Here is a 27,876-nt window from a genome sequence, read left to right as displayed (position 1 = left end):
ATCTGCGGAAATTTCCCCCAAGGAAGGATGGTGGTCTTTATCCTCTGTAAGAGCCTGGAGGCCGTCAACTGTGCTGGAATTTGGTCCTCGCATTGCTCACCAGTTCCAGTCACGAACTGGATCATTTGAGCCCTTGACCGTAATTTTTACAAGGCTTCAGAACGATGGTTGTCGCTGCTCTGAGGTCTGAGCAGCTCACATCAGCCACGAATATGTGTGAAAAAGGAACACTATCCCGGAATATAGATCCTCATCGCAAGACAACGGCACGGCCTGACGAAGGAGCGTCTTCTTTCGCCGAGGAGCAAGTTGACGATACCTTTCTGATGGATGCAAGTCTTTTTCAACGAGCCAAATCTGTGTTGTTTAACGTCTTGTTCTTCACGGTAAGGAACGGCTGCTTTCAGGCTTGTATCGGTCGTTCATTTTTGGGGCTTTAGGTCTACGGAAATCGTTCTTCAACCGTCCTTGGACTGCTGGCTATCTTGATTGAAGGTAAGTTATTGCTCAATGCTTTTATTTTGCTCTTTGCGCACCGCTAAAAACTGTGTGAGGTTTTGCAGACCTTCAAATCCCAGTCTTCTTTCTCTCGTCTCGTCTCTCTGTGGTATACTACGTACCGGATGTCGTCGGAAATGCTGTAGAAACAAGATATGAGGAGTATGGAACCACCCTTTTCACCGCTTTCTTTGGGGTCGCAGTTGGGCTGGTTTTCCTCACAGCTCTCAACATTCTATGGGTTGCATATGGATTTGTTCGAGGGCAGCATAAATACGTCTGGCCTATAACGTAAGTTTTATGGCCTTGTCAGTTTCTCTCCCCGTCCACTGACCCATTTCTGATTTCAAAGGACACTTCGGTTGCTGGGAGCTTTTGTGCCAACAGTACTTTTCATACCGATCTTGGATATTTTGACTACGTCCTTTGACTGTAGTGACTCAATTGGACCCGGATTCGAGAGTCTCGCGTGTACCTCCACTACTCGGATCCCATTCATCATAGTCTCGGTCGTCACTATTATCACCTTCCTACCAGTAACATTTTTGATCAATCTGCTGTTCCTCGACGCAGATCCGATTAACAAAGACCCTGGTGCAAAGACACATGGCAGAGTGTAAGTTTTCGACTAGGACTCAGCCGATGAAGTTGAGGGGTTTGTACGTAAAAGTCGCTAAAGAATTGTCATTGATTAGTGAAATCGTATATGCTGTATTGAAGACAATCGTGTCTTTTGTGTGGAAAGTCAGTCCTGATGGCAACAGTAAGCTAGTCTCTGCTTCCTTCGAGTAGCAACGTTGCTTACCACGTCCATTCGCGTAGTGTTGATCAAAGTTGGTGTTGTATTGGGTCTATCGCTCGTTATGCTCCTGTGTTCCGTATTTTACTATCCCTATTACGACTCGAGGATCAACCATATGAGGATTGCAACCTACTTTGCTTCGACTTTCCTCGGCCTTGTCTCAATGATCGCCACAGTTGTAACATTTTACACTGGCGTCGCGCAAGGGCCTTTAGTGTATATAATACTTCTCTCCGCCTACTTCCCAGCTTGGATTGCTGGCTATTTAGGATCTCGTGAGTGGTGTTTTCGTCAACTCAAATTCAAGTCAGGGCCAAACAAACTAAATGCTTCTTCATGTAGAGCTTTGGCTCAACTACATTCAAAAGTCAACTCTGAAGCGTCTTGATGCTTACGTAGATGGACAAACAGAAAAGCCAGTCTTTTGGATATGGCCTCATGTTGAGATCGTCGCCCGTAGCTTTATTGCCACCTTGAACTCTCGAAATCGACACCCAAAACCGCAACAACTCGACTCTGTCTTGCGTGTTTTCAAACACGGTCAAAAGGAATTTTCCCATCATAGCTACACGAACGTACAACGGGCAACATACTATCTCTATGTAGGGGCCTCAAAAAACGAGTTCAACAAGGCTCTTAAGAAATCAGAGGAGGTAAAGAAGTTGTAATTTAGTCGATTGTTTATCAATGAAGCCTAATTTACCTCTCTTGCGAATAGCTTCACCCTGCTTTTGATGGCCAATTTCAATGCCATTTCATGTCCCAAATGAACAATCAAAACCGTCAGGCAACATTCTTGGGTCCAGAGATTCGACTTGATGTAGCTTCGTTCGCCGAGTTTCGTAAATTGGACAAGACGGCCAAAGTCAATCATCAGATGGCGCTTCAATGGCAAAGAGTACTCTGGCAATCTGTGCAGAGATCTCATGTCACACTCGAATACTTGGAAGCAATTTCGGCCGAATTGTATGCACGTTCAGAAGATGCCAATGAAGCTTACGGTCAGTTGGTCACAAGATTTCCCAAGAGTCAAACTCTACTTCGATTCTACGCCAAAGTAAGATGTCTCTCCTTTACTTCAGCATTTCTGCGAAACGCTAAATGAAATTCTGACCCTTGTTTTACATTTTTTGTAGTTTGTAAGATTTGAATTTGAGTTTCTTTGACATACGTTCTCGCAGCTTACACTTTCTCTGTAGTGCTTGGACGTAACGAACGAGTCTGCCAAGGCTGCCGCGCTCTTGGCTCGAGCCGATACATTGGAAGATGAACTAGCTATTGATGAGGCACCAGTAAAAGGGAGGGAAGTTGAAAAAGAAGACAAGATTCCACATTCACGTAACCATAGCGAGGAAAATCTCGGTCCTCGTGCAATACCACGATTGCAGATGACTGCTGAAATAGAGTCAGATTCTGATTGCTCTGGAGCACCACCTTTGGAAAACAGCAAGGTTGAGACGACACATTCTCGACGTGAAAGTCTCGGTTCATCGACTTCAAGGCCCGAACACAAGCAACAACAACTCAACCAGCAATTGCGAGCATCCCTACTGCACCGGAACATTGCAGATATTCGTATTATTACTGGCGCGGCTTGGATGATTGGTACCGTTTCAATTGCCATTGTGGTAGCTTCCTATGTGGTCATTTCTCAAAGTGGATTCTCGAACACTGGACTGTCTTACCTTCATTGGTTGGACTCTCGCGAATATTTGACTCCCTTGATTTATCGTCGAGCTCGTCAACTTCAAGATGCCTATGCCCACAACGATCATACCACTTTCACGAGTGTTCAATCTGTATTGGCTGCTGAAGCGGCGGAATTTGATTCCATTAATGCTGCGTTGCTTGCCAACACAGATTTGACTCAGGGTAAATTTATTGATTGATTGCTTTTTCAAGACGAGATATTGACCTCGTATGCCACAATAGACATTGCTGCATTCTATTACACGCAACCCTCGGTAATAATGTCCCTCTTCTTTGCAGCTTATCCTAAATGCTGACATTTGTTTCTAGACACCTGTTTTGGTGTCGTTCTATCCCACTCAAATCGACCGTATCTGGATGAATTACTCACTCTATGAGGTCGGGCAAAGATTCGCTGCTTCTGGACTTCAATTGTCAACTATGGATTTCGCCTCTTTTTCGAATATTACGTATAACAACTACTTTCGATTCATTGCCGACAATTTCTACCTATTGCAACAGGAAGCTTGTAAGTTGCACCAGTTAAAATGTTCTATTGGATGAAACTGACTCAGATTCGCTCGTCACACTTTAGATGAAGCAGGTACACTATTAAGAAGGTTTTTGGGTCACTACTTTTCTCTCAAACGATTGATTTCTGTTTAGACGTAAATGATATATACTTCACCAAACAAGCACAAGTAAGTCTAGTTTGAATTCTGCGCCCCTCGCCTCAAGTATTCTAACTTTTGGTTTGTTCCAGATCATTCAAAATGCAACAGCTGTTACAATCGGGTTGACAGTGTGCTTGATTGTGGTGGTATTGACAGCCCTTTTGATTCTTGATTACCGTGTTCAGATCTTCCGCAGCAAGCAACGATTGACCCTAGGTAAGTTGCAGCTGGCAGCCTCCGTTTTCGTTTCGATTTTGATTGTCGTTCTCTTTAGATATCTTCAAGAAGGTACCCAAGGGGTCCGCGCATGACATCATTCAGCTGCTAGAAGAAGCACAATCAGAAGATGTCTTTGGAGCAGACACTTTGACTTTTGAGGCTAGGTCTGCCTTGGAAATGAAGATCAGGGGTGGTTCTAGTGCAAGGCTCTATGTCCGTCTTCAGACGGCGTTTTACGGATTGACTTTGACCGTACTTGTTACCCTGTTTGCTGTTACTAATGTAGGTTCTCGAAAAGATTGCAAATTCTGAACGTCGTAATAATACTAAACCAAAATCAAAAATAGCTTAACGGACTGGTATGAGGAATAACTTTTTGGTTTCAAAAATTCGTTACTCACCTCTTTGAACTTTTTCCTTCTTTTCTATAGTATGATGTTGGGCAACTTTTTGCCATGCATGATCAGTAAGAGCCACAGGCACGCGTTTGTTTACATTTAGGATCTAAAGATCGTCTTTGTTATAGATTTTCAGACATGATTACTTTTGGAGCTAGAGTAAGAATGTCATCGAAACTTTTCAATCGAGTTTTACTGACTTTGTGCACATAGGGAGCCGCCATTATCAAGGATCTCGTAAATCCCGACTGGTTGACTTGGAGAAATGACACTTACATTTTGGCTGCCTTGGACGCTCAAGCCGATAAATGGAGCGAAGCCTACGATGGTGATTAACCAAAATGAAGAGTCCGTTCTCATTTGTGAGTAATTTTTTCCAATTCTAGTTGTACGATATGGTGATGATACGCGTTATCCACCATCGCCCATGCAGAACCAATATCCATCAGACTTGGCATATGATTGGACTGCTCACATTTGCTTGGCTAACGATACATCGATCTGCCAAAACCGAGTCTATAACTCTTCGTTTGGATTCACTTCGTCCTTGGTGAATTCTGGTTTGATACACCTTAGTGACCAGCTGGTCAACTTGCTTTCAAGTATGTGCTTTTGAACTAAACTGTTCACGTAACGCAAGTCTCTGTGTACTAATCCGTTCTGATGCGATACTTAGACAGTGCAATTGCTGCAGAGAACGGTACTCCGTACGTCAGTGATCCGGACGTTGTAGCAGTTTTCGACGCCGTGTTTGAACCGTAAGAGTCTAAGTGGTCGTTTTCACGTTGAGTGGCACGTCCGCTAAAATCTTTAATCTGTGGTAGTGATTATTTAGACGGAATCACACGGTGTCTGTTGGAGACCTTGACACTTGGCAATGCGATTATCAACGGAGCTACAGTCAGGTACACACACGTGATCGATTTTGGAGCGTCCGATGTCTTTTAAGTCTTTTCGACCCTAGAAATTCGATTATTTTCATTCTGGAACTGCTTTTGGTGTGCATTGGATCATTCTTTGTGTTCTGGAGGCTCATAATGTCTCTAAGGTAATTCAGACATTGCACGAAACTTTTCCACTTAAATCACGGCTCAAACTTATACTGCTTTTGCTCATTAGGTTTATGGAGAACTGTATCGTCGACATGATTGTTCGGTATGTCTCGAAACTGTATTTTGTTGACTAAGACAATAATTCTAACACACCGTTATGCTTAGATTACCAATATCCGTCAGAAACCTCTCAGACGTTCATGAATTTATATGCAAGTTACAAGGTCAAGGCCGAACACTTTCAAAGGACTCATTATCTCCTCCTACGCGCTTATTGCCATTGCTCTCGTGGCGCAAAGAATCTACCACCAAACTAGGCGACAGGAAGGCTCAAACGTTGAGGGATTGGACTGCTCGTCCCTGGAGACAACAGGAAATCATAAAGTCTCGTGGTTTAGAACAAGAGACCTCGATATCAGCTGATGCAGTGTGTAATTCAACGGCAAAACCCACTGAGGGGGTTCGAACGAGAACCTTGTCATTTAGTGGCGAAGTCCTCAAATTTTCTGGAGACAATCAGTCACAAACTCCAGCCAAGCGCTCTTTCTGAGATTTTGTAACAAATTGTTGAATGTAACTTACCACTCAGTCATTAATTGAACACTTGAAATCAAGCAGTCTAACTGATTGTGGTGTTTACAAATTTTCAGTCACAACCCTTTGGTTGTTTTGTTTTGCATTCCTTGTGTTTCGCAGGGAAATTATGTTTCAAAGCAAACGACTAAAACACGCTTGCATCCGATTCACAACCTTAGCGTCGAAACTTTCAAGGAGAAAGCTGATGTATTTACCGAAACTCTGTTACATTTTATGATTTTTCATTGTTAGTTTTTTTTTAAATTTGCTGTCAACAAGGTGCACATCTTGCAACGGGAGAAATTCAGCCCAAATTAAACTTGATTCTCTTTTTACTTTGAGGCGCACTTTTATTTCCGTTCTACTATTCACATGCATTACATATTTTTGTTCTTTATTATACCGTCCTCTACATTTTTGCATCAACTTCCATAGCAGCAGTGCTATCATCTTTCTCAATTCGATATGTCAAGTCGTTTTCACCAGACTGGCCTAGTTCAGATTTCGTTTCAATCCATGCAGAAGAACCCTCCAACAGCTGACCAGACAGCATAAGTTTGCTGAGTTGAGTGACCACTTTTCTTTCTAGCCATTTCTTCATGGGTCGAGCACCCTATGTGAAAGTAAAGTCAGCATCTTATATAAGCAAAACTTTGCTACGAATACTTACGTATAAAGGATTGTAGGATTGAGACAAGATATAATCAACCGCAGAGTCAGAGAGACGAAGAGTGATTCCATGCTCTGATAAACGAGAGGCAACAGCGTTTGCTTGTACACGAACAATCTGGTGCAATTCTAGTAAAGTATCGGTTTGGAGTCAGTCCCTCTGCAAGTGTTCCAGAAAATGCTAAAAAAAGTTACGTTCACAGAAAGCATACCTTCCATCCTGAGTGGTTTGAAGACAACAATGTCTGTAATACGATTCAACAATTCTGGCTTGAATGTTGCTCGCACTTCGGTCATTACTTGTTCTTTGGCACGGGGAAAGTCCTTTTCAGTGGCCAATTGCAAGTATTGAGCTAAAAAAAGGGAATTTCAAAGTGAGTACATTTGTGAAAAAGCCAATCGTGGCTTTGTGCACTCACCTCCAACGTTTGAAGTCATGATGATGACAGTGTTGGTAAAATCAACAGTTCGACCTTTTCCATCTAGATTGAAGGAGTTAGATATAACGGTCACAAAAAACAAGAATCCACAAAAGTAACCAGCAAACCTACCGGTAAGACGTCCATCATCCAAGACTTGCAGTAAAACATTCATAACGAGTGGATGAGCCTTTTCAACTTCATCAAACAATACGACAGCGTATGGCCTTCGTCGAATTGTTTCGGTCAGCTGTCCACCTTCATCATGGCCGACATAACCTGGAGGAGCTCCAATCAATCGTGCAACTGAATGCTGTTCCATGTATTCTGACATGTCGATACGAATCATGTGCTTCTCATCATCAAATAGTTCTTGGGCGAGAGCCTTTGAGAGTTCAGTTTTGCCCGTACCTAGTTAAATGGTCAAGGTAAGAAAGGCAGGTAAAGTAACAACATTGCGTTATATGAGATTTCTTACCAGTAGGACCCAAGAACAAAAACGATCCAATTGGCTGATTCTTGTTTGCTAGGCCAGCACGACTTCGCAAGACAGCTTCAGCGACACATTCGACAGCTTCGTGTTGACCCACTACTCTTTTATGAAGAGCGTCTGCTAGCTTCAACAATTTGTCCACTTGGGATTGGTTGAGTTTACTGATGGGAATACCCGTCCAGCGAGAGATGATTTCACTTATCTATAGTGAGAGGTAGTGGTTAACCTTCAGCAAAACTGGCACCAAAAAACTCACGAAACCGCAACTCACTTGTTCAGGACCAACAACCTCAGTCAACATAGCATCAGCATCTGTATCTTTTCTTTGAGCATTCGAAGCCTCAAGCTCAGCGATTCGTTTCTTCACATCAGGTATGGCATAATACTTCAAATCACTAGCAAGCGATACATCCAAAGACCGTTCGGCCTGAGAAACCTTATGATTCAAATCCTCTAACTTTTTGTTGAGAATCCTAATCTCATCAAGACGGCCTCGTTCAGAATCATATCGAGCTCTAAGTGGTTTCAATTTTTCTTCCAGTTGCGAGATTTCATCGTTGGCTTTGACGAGACGTTGTTGAGATCCAGCATCCTTTTCCTTGGCTAGAGCAGCAGCTTCTACTTGAAGTTGGAGCTTTTTACGTTCGAGTTCGTCAATGATTTCCGGTTGAGATTCAAGTTGCACTCGGATTGAAGCACACGCTTCGTCAACGAGATCGATGGCTTTATCGGGAAGGAAGCGACCTGTTATGTAACGGGCAGACAGTTGGGCTGCGGCTACCAGTGCAGCATCGGTAAGTTTCACACCGTGGTGGTTTTCGTAGCGTTCTTTCAAGCCTCGAAGAATACTGATGGTTGATTCAACAGAGGGTTCGTTGACGTATACCGGCTGGAATCGACGTTCAAAAGCTGGGTCCTTCTCCACATGCTTTTGATATTCGCCAAGAGTGGTTGCTCCAATCATTCGTAATTCTCCACGAGCGAGCATCGGTTTGAGTAGTTGAGCGGCATCCATCGAGCCTTCTGATTTTCCAGCTAAAACAAGCAAATGAGTTGCAAGTTTCGATTGATTTGTTTTCTGTGTCATTTCTTACCTCCCAAAACAGTATGTATTTCATCAACGAAAAGGATGATCTTGCCGTCAGCTTCCTTGACCTCTTTCAAAACAGACTTGAGACGCTCTTCAAATTGACCTATGTTGACGACAATACGTCAAAAACGGCTGACAAAAAAGAGAATCGACAAACATTACCTCTATATGAAGCACCGGCAATCAGTAAGCCCATGTCCAAACTGTATAGGCGACATTGTAGTGATTGAGGCACGTCACCACGGACAATACGTATAGCTAATCCTTCTGCTATTGCAGTCTTTCCAACACCCGGCTCTCCAATGAGTACTGGGTTGTTCTTGGTTCTCCTAGCTATAGATGCAGGAATAATTTTCAGTACAAAGATATCTGGAACGAAACATGCAAGGGGAGACTCACCAAGGACACGAATGACGCGTCTTATCTCATCATCTCTACCAATAACAGGGTCGAGCTTGCCCTGTTCAGCCATACTGACGAGATCAATAGCATATTTTGACAAGGCATCATAGTTGGATTCAGCATTCTTTGAATCAACTCGTCGAGATCCACGTATTTGAGAGACAGCAGCCTCGACAGCAGCCTTATTCACGTTGGCCTCCTTGAGTGCAGTCTGCCATTCCGTAATGTCACCAAGTGCGACGATAACAGTATCGAGAGACAAGTGCGAGTCCTTTTGCTTTTTACGTAGATCGTCTGCTGTTCGAATGAGTTTGGCCAATTGAGGAGATAGCGATACTTCGTCCGGAGGTGGGTTTTGAGCAGGTAGTTTGACAAGTTGTTTCTTTACGGAGCGTTCACAGGTTTGTGGATCACCACCGGCTTTTGAGACTACATTCTTGACCAGGCCGTCTTCGTCGTTGAAGAGGGATGCAGCCAGATGTAGAGGTGTAATTTGGGCGTGACCATATTCACGGGCCAAGGTCTGAGCTCCTTTGACGATTTCTTGGGTCTTTTCAGTCCAAGCTAGGTAAAATTACATGAAAGCAGAATGGTTAGCTTGTCATGATCGTAAACTACAAATCTCCAAGAGGAGAAAGCATGATCTTGTGTGTGCAACAAGTTGACATTTCAAACAGCGATGCAGACTTACTGTTTGGATCCATGTATGTAGGCTTAAGTTCTAAGTCAGTAGTAGTCGTTCAGCGATTATTTCGTAAAAAGTTTAAGGTTGTTGTCTTTGTCCTTTATATCTGTTTGTGTGAGTCAACCAGGAATGGATGACTCTCCAGTCTTCTCGCAGATTCGATGACCAACAAGCACCTTCAAGCACGGTCAAGAGCAAGCTAGACCAGCAGATAACAATACAATCAACACAATCCCTACCTCACTTGTCTGTTTGGTTATCACAAGTTGCAACCGATCACTCACTTTTAACTTTTCTGTGGTTTGTTGTGACAATCCGACGGAATGCGTATTAATGGTGAATAATGACTAATCTTAGACCAACAAGTACATTGAATGCATGCATGTACTAAGTAGGCGACGCGTAAATCACGTAAATATGAGCTGTATATCTTCACAATTTGTTCGTTCTTCTCGATAACCACAACCATTCATAAATTGTCCTATTAAAACGACCACAACTGTATTCGGCAATAGCTACAGACTAATAATTATGATATACAACAACGAGACTCTTTACTTTTCACTTGGATCTCTGACTACAATCACAGGAGCTTGCGAATGATGAAGTATATAGTTACTAACAGACCCAAGCAGCATTCCAGAGATGTTGGATCTGCCTCGGCTGCCCAACACAATCATATCAGCGTGTGTTTGGTTGATCTACGATATGGAAAAATGAATGAGTCAACCGCTCAACCAACTAAAGAGACAGCCACAAACATAGCAGATAGTACTTACAGTGTCCATAAGAGCATCTCTAGGATCAGACCAAACTACCTTGATGGTGACTTCCACGTGTCTGTGGTATTTAGCACGAGCTTCAGCAACAGTCTTTTTCACATCAGTTATGCATCTCTTTTCAACCTCAGCTTCCAAAGCAGCAGTATCTGTCCCTACGTAAAAGTCCACTGATGGTGGGAAATTGATGTAAGATATGTGTGTGGATGCAAAAAAATCACAATCAGAAAGCGACGTACTCGCTGTTTGGGGTATAACAGGCTTCAAAGCAGTGACAACCACTAAGTGGTCACTATCTTTGCTAATATGTTCCAAGCACCAGTTAAGAGCTCGTTCAGACTGTGGACTTGCGTCTAATGCCAATACGATGACTCGAGGTTTGACTGCGGCGACAGGAGCAGGTACATCAGCAGTGGTGGCCATTATAATGAGATGCGAAAGAGTAGCTGTAAAACCTTGTATTCTATGTGTTATCAGTATGTAAATATGTTTGTCGTTAGAGTCAAAAGTTCATTTGCGTCCACATAAGTAACAGCAGCAAAGCCAGATATGAGTCAACCACACACATCTTGTATCAGCTTAGATCCATCTCTGACCTACCTGACTAAAATTTTCACGAATGACAGCTGGCTGGCGCAGTGAGCAGCACCTACTATACCACCTCCCACAAAATCCAAGTTCAGCTCTCTCAATATCTCCGAACTTGATTCGACACCCCACGAACAAAAAAAAAAGAATCAAAAAATTCAACCAGCACAAATCAACAACTTTCCAAAGATGCCAGCACCACGACGCACCAGCCCACCAACAGCCATCTCAACCAACGCATCCACAATCCCCACAGACCCATTCGATGAATCCGTCTACCGTCTGATTCCTGCAACCGTGGTCTCACCACCGCGTCAACCTCGTCACCGTTCTCGATATGCTGATCAGTCTCGCACTGAATACTTTTCTGGCCGTAAAGATACCGCTTCCATGGGGCCTGCTAAGGTCGATGTGCGAAACCCAAAGACTTTTTTGAAAAAGGGAGAGTTGGAGGCTAGAATGGTTCGAAGTGAGTCGGTTTTGGAATGGGAATATTATTTTGAAGTGATATTATTGTGTATGATGGACTTATTCGACGTTTTTGTGTATCATTAGAGGATTTCTATCAACCTGATCGAAGTGTTCGTAAAGATCCCATGCCCCACGGTCTCACTGAATTACCTAGTGGAGCTCCCAAAGACTTTATCCGTATGAATGCATTGTCAAACATCAATACCGGTAACCCAGTGAATAGAGCAACTCTCATTGTTACGGTCGCTAACTTCGTTTTTTCTCCCAACTCACAGAAGCCAAAAAACCAAACTCAACAGGCCCAGCCTACCGATTCAAACCCGACTATGGCAAAACCCCCGAATACGTCCTCAAGCTCAAAGACCAAATGGCTGCTTCCGCCGCTGAGGAAAAAGCCCATGCTGAGAAAATCGCCGCTGAACGTCCTGCTCAAGCTGGTCTCATCCCTCTCCCTGAATCGGAACGTCAAGTCATTTTGTCGGGTCTTAAATCAAACTTGGAGAAGCTCGAACAGGAATATGGACGTCTCTCGTTAACTACTGATACTGTGCCCAAGATCAATCGTAAAGTGGGGATGGAACGTGATTTGAGGAGGCTGGAAGAAGATATCAAGAAGTTTTCAAGACCAAATATTTACGTGGATATTTCGTTTGCTAGTCCATCTGCTGTATGATATTGGGGAGGAAGGGATTTGAGTTGTTTTGTTGCTCAAGATGTTTATTTTTGCTAGAGAGAAAAAGTACATGTAGAAGGACAAACCTTTGTTTTTTATTTACAAAACATATAAAAAACTGGGTCAAACATTAAAGAGGCTGTGCTGACTTGTCTGGGAGTGAAATACCCTACTTTACAGTTTTCGACGTTGCAGCGCTACGTCCGCGAACAAAAAGAACTGAATATGGAAGGATACCCATTGAGACTGGCTCCTTTAAGCAACTGTCTACCAGTCTTAAGACAGTAAGCTGTGTTTTCCTCCATTCTTGCATTACGTACAACATCACCAGAGCTGTGCATATATTCTTGTTCCGACGCTGCTTGTCGAACTTTGGGGTATCCACGTCAGATTTGAAACTAGGTGGCTGAGACCTCGTCGTCTAATAGCAACAAATCATGGTGTTGAGGGATCTCATAGTGAAGCAAAACCAGCAAACCTAGTGACAACATAACGGTATTAGGTCAAAGGAGGCAAAGGAGGCAAGATTCTGCATGTAGCATGGTTTTCATATATGGTTGGTTTGCAGATCTAAAGAAGAAGATGTCGATGCATTTGCCGAGATGGAAAGGCACAATTGGATTAACAACTGAATGTTGGGTTTTGTCTTGATACTTCGCCTGCAAACGAAACAAGAGAGAGATTGAGATGTCGTCCAGAATTGAAATCCACTGAAACAACTCGACTGTCAACTCACCATGACTTCATATTGCAAAAATGTTACTCAATTAAGACGAGCGACAAGGCATTTTACGTATCTTATAATCATGTAATACACCCACTCCATGAATGAAGGAGGTCCATGCTCATCCGCTGACATTTTTTGCTCATGATGTTTATTTGCTATGAAAAGTACATTAATGCAATCTTTGTTTTATACACACGTTTTAATGCCAGAGCCAAATTGTTCAAGAAGAGGTGATATTCAGTGCACGTGAGATACCCTCCTTTACAGTTTTCAGAGTTGCGACAGGTTGATCCCTAAGCACAAAAAAAGCATCAAAACTGGCCAGGCATACTTAGGAGCACAAGAAATGTTTACCAATCAGTAGACAGCAACGCAGTTTCAGCTTCCTCCCTCGCATCAGATACAACATCATCAGAGCTAAGTACAACATACACCTGTTCAGACGCTGCGCGTCGAACTTTTGGGTATGGATATATCAGATAGGAGACTAGTTGGCTGAGACCACGTCGTCTAATAGCCACACATGCTGGTGCTGATTGGTCTCCTAGTGAAGCAAAACCAGCAAACCTAGAGAGAATAAAGTGGCATTGGTTCAATGAGGAAGCACGATTTTTTCGGTGGCCGATGGTCAACTCACACTTTAATGGCAGCCAAAAGCTTCTTTGCATCTCGACTCTTGAAGACTTCATTCTTGGTGGCATTGTAAAGTTGATCAAATACTCTACATAACGAACAAATTGAAATGGTTAGTACAAGGCAACAACAAAAAAAGACAATAATCCTGTGGAATACTTTGGTTCGTCCAGCCTCACAACCGCACCAACACCAAACAAGACATCCAACATCTCAAACAAGGGCAAGATGACTCGGTCTTGTTTCGGATAGCGTGCAAAGATTTCCAACACAGCGGCAAAGAATCCCATTAGATCAAAGTCGCTTTGAGAAGTCGATGTGGTAGGTAGACTGTTTACTAGATCAGCTAAATTGGCTGTTGATTGGCGAATCTAGAAACAAATACATCAGTACAAACTAAAGCAAACCAGAAATGATCCAAACGGAATGCAAACTGATAATACCAGACTCTCAGCCAAACCACCAACAGAAACAGTAATTCCAACTAGCAATTCAACACGATACTCTGCCACATGCAACAATTGAATAAGTCTCGGATAAACATCAGCTGCATTCAACCAGTTCAAATCTACGTTTCTAGAGGCCAAAAAAAAGAATGGCAACTCAACGAGAATGAAAACAAACCGATTCGAATCTAAACGGCGACAAGTCACAAACACAACACACCTCGGCAAGACTCTCTCAAAACTCTCCCGTTCCAACACGACAAGCCGTCCATCAACACCCCACAATATAGTCATCAATAAATTACCAGCAGCTTCCCGAACTCTATCTATACGTTCCATGGCTTGCTGACATGCTCCACCAACAGCTGCTCGTGTCGTCGATACAGACACATACGGGTCATCATCACTAGTATTATCGACTCGAGCACCGATAGACAAACATATACCCAAAGCCCTCAAAGACGCTTCACGAACCCATGATCCCACATCTCCACGTGAATCAACTGTATAATCTTGCAATCCATTCAAAACGCATTTCAGTATACGATCAAACAAGTCCTTGTCGATTGTTTTAGATATGATTGACAACTTGGAGAGTTCTTCAACCACATGAGACAGAGCAGCAATCGAATTACGTCGTGATTCAGCATCATTCGTAGCCTTATCCAGATCAGTTATACAAGCAGCCATTAAGGCTTCTGTGATTGCCGTAACTCTATCAGGCTCTTGTATCAAGAAAGCAGCTGGCAGCGCACCTAATGCTAAAGCGTAGCCTCGACGTATTATAGGATTGACTTTAATAGCTACATTAGCAGTGTACTGCTTCATAATTGTTTCAGCAGTACTGGCATCGTGCATAGCATCCCATATTGTCATACTGGTAACAGCTCTAGCAGCAACTTCTTGTAGTCCAGCTTCTCGACGTTCTAACGTACTGCTGACTACATTCCACAATACACAGGGTAATGAGCCTTTATTCGGTATCTCGACATTCCGTGGCCAGTCAGCTTCAGAAAGGCACATGATGAACCGACATAGTGCCGATCTCGTCAAGTCTGATCCAAACGACTCCAAGAATTCAGATGGGTAAGCTCCAACGATGGCTGATATTGGCTAAAAAAATGGATGTAGGTCATCCCGAATTTCCATTGCTGTTGAGTGGAAGCTAGCAATTTTACCTTGATTAAATCCTGATACTCCTCATCAGTCCACCATTTCTTAGAATGCCGTGTTTCAGACCAGGCGAGACATATCTCACCGACAGCCAATAATGCACCATGTCGAATATGTGCATCAGGTTGTGTTGTCCGAGAGATCTAATTGAAGTTCAAAGTCAGTGATGGAAAAGACCAGGTTCGTGGCACACATACCAGAGAAGGCAAACATGACAAAGCATATTCCAAATCCAATTTGGTCAGACGATAAAGCGCTTTAGACGCTACTTCCCGTATCGCTCGATCCCAATGCTGGGTTGAGACATTAACCAAATGATCAACTAGTGGATGTCGATATTCTTCAAATCTACGGGAAAATGGAATGAGACTTGTCACTGCAGGTATTTTTGCATACACTTAATGCGCCAAAAACTTACTTGCTGACCTCAACACTAATCTCCAAAAACGAATGATTACGATTACCAACTGTAAAGTAATCTGCCAATGTAACAATGTCGATTCCATGCGGGAAGATGCCCTATGAATTCGAATTGTTGAGCACATGCTCTTTTGCTTGTACAAGCCAAATTAAGCAACCACAATTAAGCAACCACAAAAAGACTTTGTCATTACCTGCCGTCCCACATTCTCCTGAAAAGCAGCACTACTCGCCCTCCTAATATTTATCTCTCGATCGAACACCGACTCCACAACCAGCGCTTTAGCCAAAACCGCCACATACGGCCTCATAGTCTCTGGCGCATAAGCTCTGGCAAAGGACCAGCATACATAACATGCCGCATCCCTCACATGAGCACCAACAGAATGTGCTCCACGTCGTTGATCAAACACAATAGCTTTAACAATCCATGGCATGATTTCGTCTAAGCGGGTGGGTAGTAACAGACCACGTCGAGCTAATTCAGCGATAGCGAGACATGCACCATGCCACGTTGCATCTGATACTGCTACGAGTGATATTTGGTTTGTGCCGGGAGCTGTAAAAGTGTCCTCGGTAAAGAGCGACAATACTGATGATGTGATTTCTTGTGCGAAATCTTGCGGAAGTCGGTCTGATATTCGGCCTATGCCTTTAGCTGCAGACCATCGGACGACAGTGTCCTTAATGCATGAAGTGAAAATGTGAGCAGTTCTGCCAGCAAAAAAAAATAGCCTCGAGAAAGAACCTTGTCACGCAAGCCATTCAACAACAAATCAACAACTTCCTCGATCTCTTGAGGAATCTCGTCCTCTGCTTCATCAACTGATTGTTCTGCGACAATATTAGGTCCAATTGGCTGAACACTCAAATTGTGGGACAATGAGCGACTGCCTACGCAAACAAAAAAAAAACTCGTTCAATGAAGAGCCAGTGTTCAACCTCAGGCAGACATTAAATACCTCTCTGGTATCTCCAAGAAACAGCGCGAGGTTTAAGAAGCGTCAATCCGATTCGTTGCGTAACCTTAACCACCATTTTCCTCAAAAGGGCATTCGTGGCGACTCTTGGATCATTCATGAGAGCGAACGATGGTGATAGTGAAGGGATTAATGGTAGGACAAAGGATCTTGGAGATGCTTTGAGGATCATTCCAAGGCATCTTAGGACTCCTCGTAACTGTTTTGAGAAATGAGGAGGTTGAGCAAGGCTCAAAAAAGAGAAGAAGAAAAGCCGTCGAGATAGGTAATATTATACCAGAAAAGTATCATTGCTCGACCTCAACACTTCCATAGCCCAGTCAATAAATCCATGAAGTTTCGTTGAAGCCATATCTCGTCTATAAATAGTTGATAAACAGTGTCGAAAATCAGCAATGGAGCAGTTTTCACTGAGATTTTTTGACATTAAAAATCAAAAACTAACACTACCTCGTAAGCAACCTCGTCAACAGCACCCCACCACCCTCATACTCTTTTCCAGTAGCCCCCAAGTACTCTCTCCCAACCCGTATCAGCCGATCCATCAGCGTCTCCACCCCACCAGCCAGCCCACTATCGACTGTCTTCAAATCAAACGGTATCATAGCAATAAGCGACAACCACAACAGCAATATGTATCGTGTTTCCCATATCTCTGGATCTTTCGCGTCGAGGGATGTCAGGAAATTAAGGACGGGTTCGAGATCGGATACATCGTGGGTAAAGAATTTGATTACGGTCTTGTAGCCACGGACTTTGGTTAGTGAGGAGAGGAGACGGAAAGTTCTGTGCATGCATGTTTGGTTTGATTTGGGATTTGATGAGGGTGATGATGCGTGGGATGCTATGGAGATACGTAGTTGGATTATTAGAGGTTGGATTATTTCTTCGAGATGTGGATCTAGCAGGTGTGGTTGTTCTTGATATTTGGCGAGCTAAATACACAAAGACAACAGTGAGACACACATCACAAACAATTCAAATCGAAATGAAATCCAAATAAAAATAGATGTCTGCAAAACTTTGCAGACAAGCCCAAAAAAAAGCATCGTCGCCCATTTAATTACCACGTGAGTCAATGTAGCCAATATCCTATCCAGCTGAACGGAATCCACAGCTATTCCAGGATCTAATGATGATTTCAATACAGTAACTCCACGAATAAACGTATTGTATTCCTCGAAATGAGATGCTTCTGGAGATCCTCCGTCCTCTGCATTTAGAATGTCTGATGCTTCAAGCTGGGTTGGAAGTAGATCTGTCATCATCGTGCCTAGTTTAAAATATGTGGAATTATGATGCGCAAAATTGTACGGATTGCTACTTCTTGTTTGTTTTAGGGTCGCTTCGTTCTTGAGCTCCAAACATCAACTTTTTTGAGGTTTTGAGCGAACGACCAAAACGAGGGGAAAGCTGCTCGCTGTATGCCACAACGGCATTCAAAATTCACGCGATTTGAGCCATTAAACCAGGTACTTAGGTACTTTGAGCCTTTAGTCTTCGGACGTGCAAGATCGCAGCACCAAAAAAAGGTAAACCCAACACTGCTGCATGAAACTGTCTCGATCTTCTTGCCAATTTAATACAAAAAGCAAAAAAGCAAACGATTTTTTTTAAACTGCGTTTGTAGTTTTTTTCAAACTGTTTTTCATCAAACGGCAATCCGTCGTGACAAGATACCCTTTTGTTCTTGCCACAGTTTCAAAACAGCTTCATGTGTATCCTCTGCAAACACGATATTGTCCATGGTGAAGAGCATGCTTCGAGTTTCTGGTTCAAACTGTGAGAAAAAAAGAAGACGTCAAAATACGGTACTAAAAGAGCACTCTGCAATCCACAGCAAGACAACAGTATACATACCTCTCGAACAACTTTTCTGAAAAAGCCAGATACCCATCTCCACCAATACGTGGTCGTAGTATCTCCAGCGTCATTTGCAATGTCGGTTTGTATACGTAGTTGCATGGTGTCTTTGAATTTCTTAGACGGTTGACAAGAATGTGTTAAATAACGGAGCAAAAAAAGTCATTTCCTTTCATTACATACTTGGAACAAGTTCAGGTAAGCTTCTCGCTGTTCCCTCTCAGCAGCATTCACTGCATTCCTGAATACTTCAAGAGCAGTACCATCTTCATCGGCAGAGTCATCTAATCCCCAAGTGACGGTGGTTAAAACAAACAAAAAAACACAAACCGTTCCAAAGCTATTGCGACATTTATCGCTTTACCTTGCATGATACCATCCTTCAACTGTGCCTCCTGCTTCGCCCTCAACTCTTCTTCAGCAGCATTCAACTTGATTCTGGTCTGCGATACTTTTAATCGTAATTTACTCAACGCCTTCTCCATGATCGTTTGTTGATACCATCTCGTACAACCCTCTTCAAGCACATCAATAGATAATGCCCATGAAATCAAGGATGGAGAATCAATCACTCCATAATTGACTAGTTTGTCAAGTATGATTTCCATCATTTCGGGTTTGTAGTACCAGTAATCGGCGACAATGCATACTGTTTGATATTTTGCTGCTGGGAGGGCATTGAGGGATTTCATGATAGAGAGATATCTGAAAGGAGTCCTTTGGTTTAGTACAAATGGATTCTGCTTGAGCAAAACAAACCAGAAGTGCAGCTGTTGTATACCTTTCAATAAACACCAGGGAATGACTGAACGACTTGTGTCCAACATCCAATAAACACTGCGTAAAGACTTCTCGGACGAAATCATCAGGATTGATTTCACCATCCACATCCATACTCGATGCTCCATTGGTGGCAACACTAGCTAGATTGGCTTCAGCCTTGAGTTTGGCAAGATGTTCTTTGATTTGCTCGAAGATATTTGATACGTCCGCAATAGAGCCCTTGGCAGTCATTTTTACTTTGACCTCGGTGATCAAGTCTTTTAATATGGGATCTAATTGGAGAAAACTCCACGATGTAAGAAGCAAACAAAAAAGGTTTAATGAAAAAATTGTAATTTATGGAACCAGTCCAAAGTCATCCACATGCCTTCTGGAGGAGTTTGCTCATACTTGAAGTTAGGACGTGGTGCTTGTTGATAGAATACAGTTGCTACATCTTTGTAACTTGCAGGAAGCGTAGCCTTGATGCGATCATAGTATGAGAGACGGACACACCTCTCCAAGACTTCTCGAGCGAACACCATCTGCGAAGAAGAGTCGTCCTTTATCAAGACAGAATCCCTGTTTGCAATTCAAAGCAAAAAAGAAATAATGAGTCACATACACAAGACGTCTTTTCAATACTACTACATACCATTCAGCCCACTTCCAATTATATCCGAAATTACTCAAATGTTCAGCAAACCATTCACCAAACCGCTGTATGCATTCAACATCCAAACCCCCCACTACTTGACCATCAGGATTTTCGATATCAAGCATCCCATAAATGCCTCGAATGGCTCTACCCAATGCAGGAGGGATCTTTTCTAGTGAGGCTTTACATAGGTCAGATATGAGTGTCATATAGTATACAGGTCGTTCAGTTGAACGTGGTAGGCGGAAGAGTTCAGCAAAACAGGTTTCAACAATAAGGTCGTGGAGATTAATGGTGGTGTTGACGTAATTGCTTAGTCCTAGCAAGTTCTTTGCTGCGATTGGGTGATTATGTGCGAATAATTGTACAATGTCGGTTGTGAGATCTTCCAATATGAAGCGATCGAGGTTGTTTGGTATGGTGGTCTTAAGAGTGGGAGGGGGTTAAAAAACGACGCCAACAAACTTGTGTAATGCATCACTTCATACATGAATGCGGAATCGGAATCCTTGGAATGGATATCTGACTGTCACTTCATCGTGCGGTAGAGTCAAAGGTCGTGGTTGTGCCTATTACAAAAACAAGTCGTGTTCGTATGCATTAGGGATCTTGTGAACCGAGTCAACGACCAACTATCACTTACCGGAGCTTGATTTTCCAAGGAAAACATTCTCCAAGGCTTTGGTAGAGCAGCCACCTAGTAACACGGTGCGTCAGCTCTTTCTACACTCGTTTTTAAGGATTTCGCCAATCGTACCTCCCAGTCACCTTGAGCCAACTCTAATATCTGCGTCCACAATGACTCGAGCAAGTCTACAGGTGGCACTGCAGCTCCTCGTACATATAACATTCCTTCTAGTGCGATGGCTCGTGGAGCAGACCGGGCTGCGAGTGCTCTAGCATTCATGTACAGTTCACAAGCTGCTAGAATACGATCTGTTCCAATTGGGTCTTTTTCATTTAATGTCTTGGCGGCCTGATAACCAAAGGAGTACGTAGACCGATACAAGATAGTGTCACCACCTCCAATCGCGCTCATCTCAACAACGTATCACACGGACTTACCCAACAAATCGTACACAAAACAATATACATCAAGCAATCAGACCGTTCTTCAGGTGTTCCGTCCACAGATGCAGCAGTAATAAAGACATCTAGTAATGTCAATAGACTGGATACCTCAATCACACTGCAATTGAGTAAATCTGCATAGAATCGCATCTAGATGTACGATTGTTGTCATTAGAGACTATGATTTCTATGGTCTTTGCTCTCCTTTAAGCTCGATCATTTACCACTAATTTCACGCCCTTCCAATTGTGAGCAGCTACAGTAGCGTCCATTGCTTCACCAACAATAGCCATCAACTCTTCACCAAGTTTGGGTTCAGTCATATTCATAAATCCGAATACTGTTGCGTAGATGCTCGTCTTCCATGGTAGCTCTGCCAGACTATGAATAGATGCGCGGTGTTAGACTATAGTGGACTGGACAATGATCAAGATGATGATGACAACTCGCCAATATCTGAGTATCTTGACAATCTGAGGTTTCTGAGCATCAAAGTCACCAATCAATAGCTTGCTCAGTTCAGTGATTTCCACCAGGATGGTATTGATCTGTAAGAGGGTGCCATCAGTACGTGCATTCGGACAGTATACACGTCAATGACAGATAGCTTCAACTCGGCGTCCAAGTTATTGTCTGTTGCATCGACTGGGCTATATGTTTTCTCGCGAAATCCCAATGTTTTGCAACATACATCTTCTCCAACATGAAAGATTCCCTTGAATAGCTGTGACTCTACATCAATAGTTTTCACGATCTGGGGTCGTTTGATGGGGCCAGCAGAGTTGGCATTCCTTGAGGGTTCTCCTCGCTGATGGGGTGTTGAATAGCTGGAATATCGAGGGCCTAGATGGATTGTTTGTCAGTAAACGTGTCAATGAAAAGGAGGAACAGAATGAAATGATACGTGTCTACACTACCTCTAGCATGTCCCCAGTCTCCCATCTCCTTTGGATGCAAAGCTGCTCTTAAATTGGAGAAAAATCAAAACACCGTTCGATGCTTTATACACAGTATAGTACTTGGACGCGTTGTAAGAATTTAAACTTATATTTGGTAGCAAATCAGTATCTTTTATCGTTTAGCACTGCTTCAACGTCTGCTGCGTGGATCATCAGCATCTTGCTGAATTCACCTTTGGGACGACGTGTCAACGTTGATTCCAAGGCAAGCTCTGCACCGGATTCGCGTGTCTTTCCATTATAAACACGTTACAATTTGACAATTTGATTCTTTGAGAGTTCGTCAGCACCAGCGTCGTCTTGACCTTCCAACATTGAACAAAACGATACAGTCATTATGGACTCGCCACCAAGGATCATGGATGAGGCTACAGCAGCTGCCATCATGCTGCGCCAACAAGCTGCTCAGGCTGGAGGTGCTGCACTGCCAGCTGACTATCAACAAATAGTTCAATCATCACAAATGTTGCAGGCTTTTTGGAATCAACAATTGGCTGTCATGGAAAATGGCGAACCGGAATTCAAACAGCATGCTCTGCCTATCGCCAGAATCAAGAAGGTCATGAAGTCTGATGATGATGTCAAATCATTGGTGCGTTACTGTGTTGATTGTGTTGAATGTTTGGAAATGTTGAATCTTGATCTATGCTGGAGAGGAAGATTTATGTTCTAACGTTTCTTCTCGTCTTGTTATTAGATGATTAGTGCTGAAGCTCCCATACTCTTTGCTCGTGCCTGTGAGATATTCATCGAAGAGGTACATACAACGATATTTAGTCTGCTTTTTTTTGGTTGACTACGTGGATACTCCCACCCAACGATATCCAGTCCCTGACTTTTTTGTTGACTGCGTGGACACTGAAAGCCCCCACGATCGTTCAACCGTTGCTCACGCACTCACCTCTCTTATTTTCTAGTTGACACTACGTGCATGGATGCACGCTGAAGAAAACAAACGTCGAACACTCCAGAAATCAGACATACAAACTGCCGTATCGAAATCAGACATGTATGATTTCTTGATAGACATAGTGCCGCGCGATGTAGAAGTAGTCAAATCAACCACCACAATCAACATTCCAAAAGATCAACAACAGGAACAGCAGCAGCAATACATTCAGTATGCTATACCAAGTGGTATGACACCCTTGACACCTGAACAGTTTGCTCAATATGCACCTCAACGTCAACAGCAACGACCTGTAAGTCAGGAAGCTATCCTACAACAATTGGTTGCACAGGAGCACGCCAAGAGGTCTGCGTCGCCTGATAGGAACCCGCCTTGAATATATATGCATCACATCAAGTAGTTTGAGGTTGTGTCGCATTCAGTGCATATTCTGTAAATAGAGTAAACATAAAAGAGTAATGCAGTATCGTTCCGAGAGGTAATCTCATCGGCGACGCGAGTTACCATCATTGCAAACGAAAATGTCCGAAACCAAAAAAAACGCAACATCGTCATGATAATTCTCTGGTTCATAATTTTTCATGACACCACCAACACCAAGCAGACCACCCAACATTCCAAACAAGTGCAATATGATATACTAGCATGTCATGACCAGGGTACCAAGCAAATCCACGACGCAAAGCCACAAAGAGTCTGTTGCAACAAACATATTCTCACGAAACGTTTATAGTTAGGCTTCATCATGTCAAGAGACAATCGTCGCCTGAATAGACCTTGACGATGCAGCAACGACGTGTTTTCAGTTTGGTACCTTTCAGGTCCATGCCACGGCAAATAGAGTAACAGACGAAGCGTGTCAGGTTCTTTTCGAGAGGTATTTGTATGTTACATTTAGTGTCATGCAAGTGTGTTACAGCCTTACATATTTTCTTATAACTTGAGCTCATCAGCAATGTCGGCCTTTTCACTCCCTAAAATGACAACCAAGAAAAAATTCAAAACAGGTCTCTCTATGCCTTGTTGTCTGCACACATTACCTAACAGGGCATCAACATCCGCGAGCCTCCATCTCGTACTTGACAAGATCTTGTCCCCAATCTTGGCCTCAAACCGTACTCGAAGCACTCTCTCAACAGAGTCCTCAAACACAACACTCGAGTCCTCCTTTGATATCAGTGTAATATCCACATTAGCTCGCACATATGCATCGACTCCTACCAGAGCACCTCGCTCCATGAGTTCACCCTTTACACTGAATGGTAATTCTTTATCAAAATCTCCATATTCGGATTCTGACAATAAATACTGAGAGAAAGGGAAGGATGAAAAAATGAGGTTGCTCCACCATATTCGACATTACAGATCGACCAAAACACGATACCTCAAATGTTATTTCCTGATACAAAACATTGGACCCACCACCATCTCTCAACAAGATCTGCGGTCCGAATCTCTTAATCCCATGTCCACCAGCCAACGTTGACGTACCACCTTTTCCAAACGTAATCCAAATATCAAGAACACCAGCCGCAGCACCATACGATGGCTGACCTGTAGTTACCTCCTGTAGGATATCCTGCAAGCTAATATTCTTATTCTCTCCTGCGATTGGCGACACTTCTATAACAGGTATGAGCCCCTCCTCACTGAAATTACGATGCACCACCCCAAATCGCTCCAATAGCTGGTTTGTAGCCATTTCCTTGAGTAGTGGAGAGTCAGAAGTCCCATCCCATCGTGATAGGGAATCAAAGAAGGTCGGTATGGCGAATTTAATACCGGCCAAGAAGGTATCAGGGATGTACTTGTCGTTTGTTTCAGGTTTTTCTTCTGTGGGCGCTGCACGAGCGTTTAGCCATCCTGAAGCAGTCATCAAAGCAGCTCCACGTCTAACGCCTCCAAGGACTGTGCGATCAAACCAAGGCCACCTGTTTTTAAAAGTACGTGTTTGTTTCTTTCGTCATCTTTATCGACCAACGAGTGGAGTTATTCTTGTAATGCATCACTAACGAAATCAAGTGCATTTACCATAACTAATTATTACACGATGCAAAGTGTTAGTGTGCGTGCATGATGTGAATGGAGAAATGTCGGATTTGACCAACCTGAGGAGCTAATAAATCGCGGCGACGCGGTTGCGACTTTAATAGTAGCGGATATCCTTCAAAATGACGTTCAAACTCCTTTCCTATTAATGTTTACATGTTAGTTTCGACACGGTTGAACATCATCAAACATTCACAGACATTAAGCTTGCTCACCATCTGACGAAGACTGGGAGGAGTATGCATTCCGTGGAAAGTGCTTGAAATGCACTAGAAATCGACGTCGGCAAGTGAGTGTATGTTGTAATAACATGTTTCAGCGTCAAGCTCCTGTTTTTGCTGGGTTGAAGAACTCTTGAGGACATCTTATTGACATTTCTCCACGTTCGATTTAGTAGATACCAGTAGGAGTAAATGCATCAAGTTTCTTTTGTGTGGCCTCTACAAAACAAGATCACATTCCACACAACATTTGAGCCGAGACCAGAACTTTCAATCCTTCACATTTGATCCAAAACAAGGCACAGTTGTGATGAGAGCCAAACTTCACACAATCAATGTGATGCAGTTGGTTGACTCTGGCCAATATAAAACCGGAATCATCTGTTCTTGACAAAAAGTCGCAGTGGACCTTCCTTTAGAGTTCAAGTCTCTGACTTTTGAAATCAAGGAATGTCCACTCCTTCTGTGTCAAGAAGCGTTTCTGACGCTCACCAGATGGTTTCATCACGCTGGATCTCAGTCGATAAGCTTGGTCGTTTGTATGGTCCAAGTGTAGTGAGATTCGATGTAGATATCTTGGTGAGAGGAGATTATATATTTATATTAATTAAGAGTGTAAGAAGATGGGAAAAAGGTTTACTTTATAATACACGATGTGATACAAGTGAATTCGAACTGTTTGCACTCCCATTACTAACAGGACTTCCCAGCCCATTCTCATATGGAGCAGCACCATGCACACTCACTTTTCGTCCATTCTTCCGTATCGATATACCAGCAAGACCTCCACAAGCTAAAGCAATTAAAGATACAGTGATTCCAAACCACGCCCACGTTAACGGCGTCCCATTTGAATCAAGAAGACGAGGTGACACTGCAAACAACAGGCCCTCCATAATACTCCCATGAAACTTGTTGCAGGCAAAGGCGCCAGAGGTTTTTGATGGCTCCGAAAAGAGTTTTCCGAGTAAGGCGTATGTTAGTGTCAGTAGTATCTAGTGGGTGAAAAGTGTGAGGATGTCAACGACTGCCAAAAAAAAACAGCCGGCCAAGGAATAACACTCACAGCATCAGTAATCCCAATCATACAAGCAACACCAAACAACAGCGAAACATTATTTACTGCATCCATCCCAGCCAGTATCCCCATAGCCAGCGCATGCCATATCAACCCACAAACCAGTATCCGTATCGGTGCCACACGATCAGCAAGCCGTCCAATTACAATAGATGCAATCACATCCGTGACAGATAACGCAGCCAGGATATACAATTTAAGTGCCAGATTGTCTTCAGGTTCGCCATACAGATTGTGTATGTATAACGGTAAGGATCCGCCAAAGAAGCCCTGGTTTACATTCACCGCCCAAAACATTGGTGCGAGGAGCAGCATTTCGGGCGATGTGAATATTCGGAGAACGCTGGAGAATGTTGGAGGGGTATCGTTGGTAGAGTCGAGAGATTGAGAGGATTTCGTAGGTTCTGGACAAAATATACATAGGTATATGAGTCCTCCTACTCCGATGGCGCTGAACACTGTCAGGATTTCCAACATCATGACCTGTATGTGGAAGGATTTTTCAGTTGAATGCTGCTAGGAGCAAAACAAGACAAACAATACAGGTGAATGTGGTTCCGCAACATTACATACCGTCTCAACATCTCTCGACAGCAGAAAACCAGCACCAGCATTTCCAAGCACTTGCGACAGAGACAAGAATGCAAAGAAGAATCCAGAATAGAATCCAATTGTCTCATCTGTCGTTGAATAGCGTTAAATCTCCGCGAATCTCATGATTACTACTAAAGTACCGAGGGAGTTACCTGTAGCGGAACGTGTTAAATAAGTCCCTTGAGCAATCCACAGTATGGTCGCTCCAACCCCGAGAAGGAAAGCAGACATGAGAAGTATTACCCATTGTAATGTCTCATTAGACGCATTCTTTAGAGCGATTATATAGACGATATTCAGTAATAGATATGGCAAAGCTCCCAACACAAGACACAGTCTACAGAAGAGCAGAAAAAATAAGTATCATTGAACTGCTCCACGTTGAAAGTTCCAACCCTGTAACGCAAATGCCACACTATGCCTAAAACGATCTATAGCATAAGAGAGGCAGTTGCCACGTTCTCCGTCGTCCCCTTCATTTACCTTGGACCAAGTTTATGCACAATCAACGCACCAAACAACAGATTCGACAGCCCAAACGTAATGTATATCACAGCAAGAGTCCAGAATGCAATTCTCGGATCAAATACAGTAGATGTCAAGTTCTACAAGAAAAAATCTAAATTTGTAAGTTCTATGAGATATGATGCAATGGAATGTTTCGATGTCCGACGATCAGCATATTTTGACGTCCTTCAAGCGGACCTTCACACATCTTGTTGATCTACATGATATCAACAGATCACGCCAGCTTTTAGCCTTCACTTGTAACAACAACCAACTACATTGTCACATCCGCCAACCACGAGAAAAAAGTGATCTAAACCAAAATTCAATTTCTTACTTGCAAAACCCCAAAAGAGAAGAACAGGAAGAAGAGAGACACCGATAGTGTAGTCACATTCTTCATGCGACGCCTTGAGCCATCCAAAACAACCGCCAGGGGAGTCTGATTTGGAACAGTGTCATCTCGAATTATTGCCGCATCTGGCCTTTCATCGTGTTGGTAACTAAGAGATGCAGACCGCTGTAGCCACGTCCTCAAATTGCTCATCCAGATCTACTGCTCCCAAGCTTCAAAGATCCACAGAGAAGCTGTAATTGTATGTCGATTTCGCTTGAAAATCGTTTTGCCCAAAAAACTGAGCTTCGGTC

The 27,876-nt window shown here is 43.1% G+C and overlaps 7 protein-coding genes across 7 annotated transcripts; 3 read left to right on the top strand and 4 right to left on the bottom strand.

The window, feature by feature from the left end:
* Positions 1 to 164: 164 nt before the first annotated feature.
* On the top strand, positions 165 to 5,882 carry SmJEL517_g01313 (uncharacterized protein; the record flags this gene model as incomplete). Its single annotated transcript, XM_031167241.1, has 25 exons — positions 165 to 386; positions 441 to 495; positions 564 to 789; positions 851 to 1,114; positions 1,194 to 1,261; positions 1,321 to 1,575; positions 1,643 to 1,953; positions 2,019 to 2,357; positions 2,500 to 3,172; positions 3,233 to 3,264; positions 3,320 to 3,518; positions 3,585 to 3,593; positions 3,656 to 3,690; positions 3,753 to 3,879; positions 3,938 to 4,164; positions 4,230 to 4,241; positions 4,314 to 4,348; positions 4,409 to 4,439; positions 4,494 to 4,608; positions 4,667 to 4,882; positions 4,957 to 5,038; positions 5,105 to 5,185; positions 5,245 to 5,328; positions 5,400 to 5,435; positions 5,498 to 5,882. The coding sequence occupies 25 exons, from the start codon at positions 165 to 167 to the stop codon at positions 5,880 to 5,882; spliced, it is 4,119 nt and encodes a 1,372-aa protein (XP_031026709.1).
* Positions 5,883 to 6,317: 435 nt separating this feature from the next.
* Positions 6,318 to 9,685, bottom strand: SmJEL517_g01312 (uncharacterized protein; the record flags this gene model as incomplete). Its single annotated transcript, XM_031167240.1, has 11 exons — positions 6,318 to 6,521; positions 6,579 to 6,706; positions 6,790 to 6,930; positions 6,997 to 7,059; positions 7,129 to 7,407; positions 7,475 to 7,691; positions 7,761 to 8,524; positions 8,584 to 8,682; positions 8,742 to 8,912; positions 8,979 to 9,545; positions 9,673 to 9,685. 11 exons carry the CDS (start codon positions 9,683 to 9,685, stop codon positions 6,318 to 6,320), a joined length of 2,646 nt encoding a protein of 881 aa, XP_031026708.1.
* A 535-nt stretch (positions 9,686 to 10,220) lies between these two features.
* Positions 10,221 to 10,868, bottom strand: SmJEL517_g01311 (uncharacterized protein; the record flags this gene model as incomplete). The annotated part of the gene is made up of 3 exons (XM_031167239.1): positions 10,221 to 10,367; positions 10,446 to 10,615; positions 10,685 to 10,868. The coding sequence occupies 3 exons, from the start codon at positions 10,866 to 10,868 to the stop codon at positions 10,221 to 10,223; spliced, it is 501 nt and encodes a 166-aa protein (XP_031026793.1).
* Positions 10,869 to 11,222: 354 nt separating this feature from the next.
* On the top strand, positions 11,223 to 12,177 carry SmJEL517_g01310 (uncharacterized protein; the record flags this gene model as incomplete). The annotated part of the gene is made up of 3 exons (XM_031167238.1): positions 11,223 to 11,502; positions 11,589 to 11,711; positions 11,780 to 12,177. The coding sequence occupies 3 exons, from the start codon at positions 11,223 to 11,225 to the stop codon at positions 12,175 to 12,177; spliced, it is 801 nt and encodes a 266-aa protein (XP_031026792.1).
* A 947-nt stretch (positions 12,178 to 13,124) lies between these two features.
* SmJEL517_g01309 (uncharacterized protein) lies at positions 13,125 to 19,433 on the bottom strand (the record flags this gene model as incomplete). Its single annotated transcript, XM_031167237.1, has 20 exons — positions 13,125 to 13,197; positions 13,259 to 13,471; positions 13,542 to 13,625; positions 13,697 to 13,908; positions 13,981 to 14,113; positions 14,204 to 15,096; positions 15,162 to 15,299; positions 15,354 to 15,504; positions 15,575 to 15,675; positions 15,771 to 16,259; positions 16,325 to 16,470; positions 16,539 to 16,755; positions 16,834 to 16,915; positions 17,007 to 17,491; positions 17,624 to 17,829; positions 18,237 to 18,336; positions 18,417 to 18,536; positions 18,603 to 18,703; positions 18,784 to 19,124; positions 19,201 to 19,433. The coding sequence occupies 20 exons, from the start codon at positions 19,431 to 19,433 to the stop codon at positions 13,125 to 13,127; spliced, it is 4,518 nt and encodes a 1,505-aa protein (XP_031026847.1).
* Positions 19,434 to 19,519: 86 nt separating this feature from the next.
* SmJEL517_g01308 (uncharacterized protein) lies at positions 19,520 to 21,852 on the bottom strand (the record flags this gene model as incomplete). The annotated part of the gene is made up of 10 exons (XM_031167236.1): positions 19,520 to 19,763; positions 19,837 to 20,264; positions 20,328 to 20,408; positions 20,483 to 20,536; positions 20,597 to 20,815; positions 20,905 to 21,060; positions 21,135 to 21,291; positions 21,328 to 21,458; positions 21,602 to 21,753; positions 21,828 to 21,852. 10 exons carry the CDS (start codon positions 21,850 to 21,852, stop codon positions 19,520 to 19,522), a joined length of 1,647 nt encoding a protein of 548 aa, XP_031026848.1.
* Positions 21,853 to 22,206: 354 nt separating this feature from the next.
* SmJEL517_g01307 (uncharacterized protein) lies at positions 22,207 to 23,155 on the top strand (the record flags this gene model as incomplete). The annotated part of the gene is made up of 3 exons (XM_031167235.1): positions 22,207 to 22,461; positions 22,567 to 22,626; positions 22,787 to 23,155. 3 exons carry the CDS (start codon positions 22,207 to 22,209, stop codon positions 23,153 to 23,155), a joined length of 684 nt encoding a protein of 227 aa, XP_031026760.1.
* Between the last annotated feature and the right edge of the window lie 4,721 nt (positions 23,156 to 27,876).

The sequence above is a fragment of the Synchytrium microbalum genome (genome assembly GCF_006535985.1).
Source record: "Synchytrium microbalum strain JEL517 chromosome Unknown SmJEL517_scf0004, whole genome shotgun sequence".
Classification (NCBI taxonomy): Eukaryota; Fungi; Chytridiomycota; class Chytridiomycetes; order Synchytriales; family Synchytriaceae; genus Synchytrium; species Synchytrium microbalum.
Note: the sequence above shows the minus strand (reverse complement) of the source record. Positions and strands in the feature narration are given on the sequence as shown.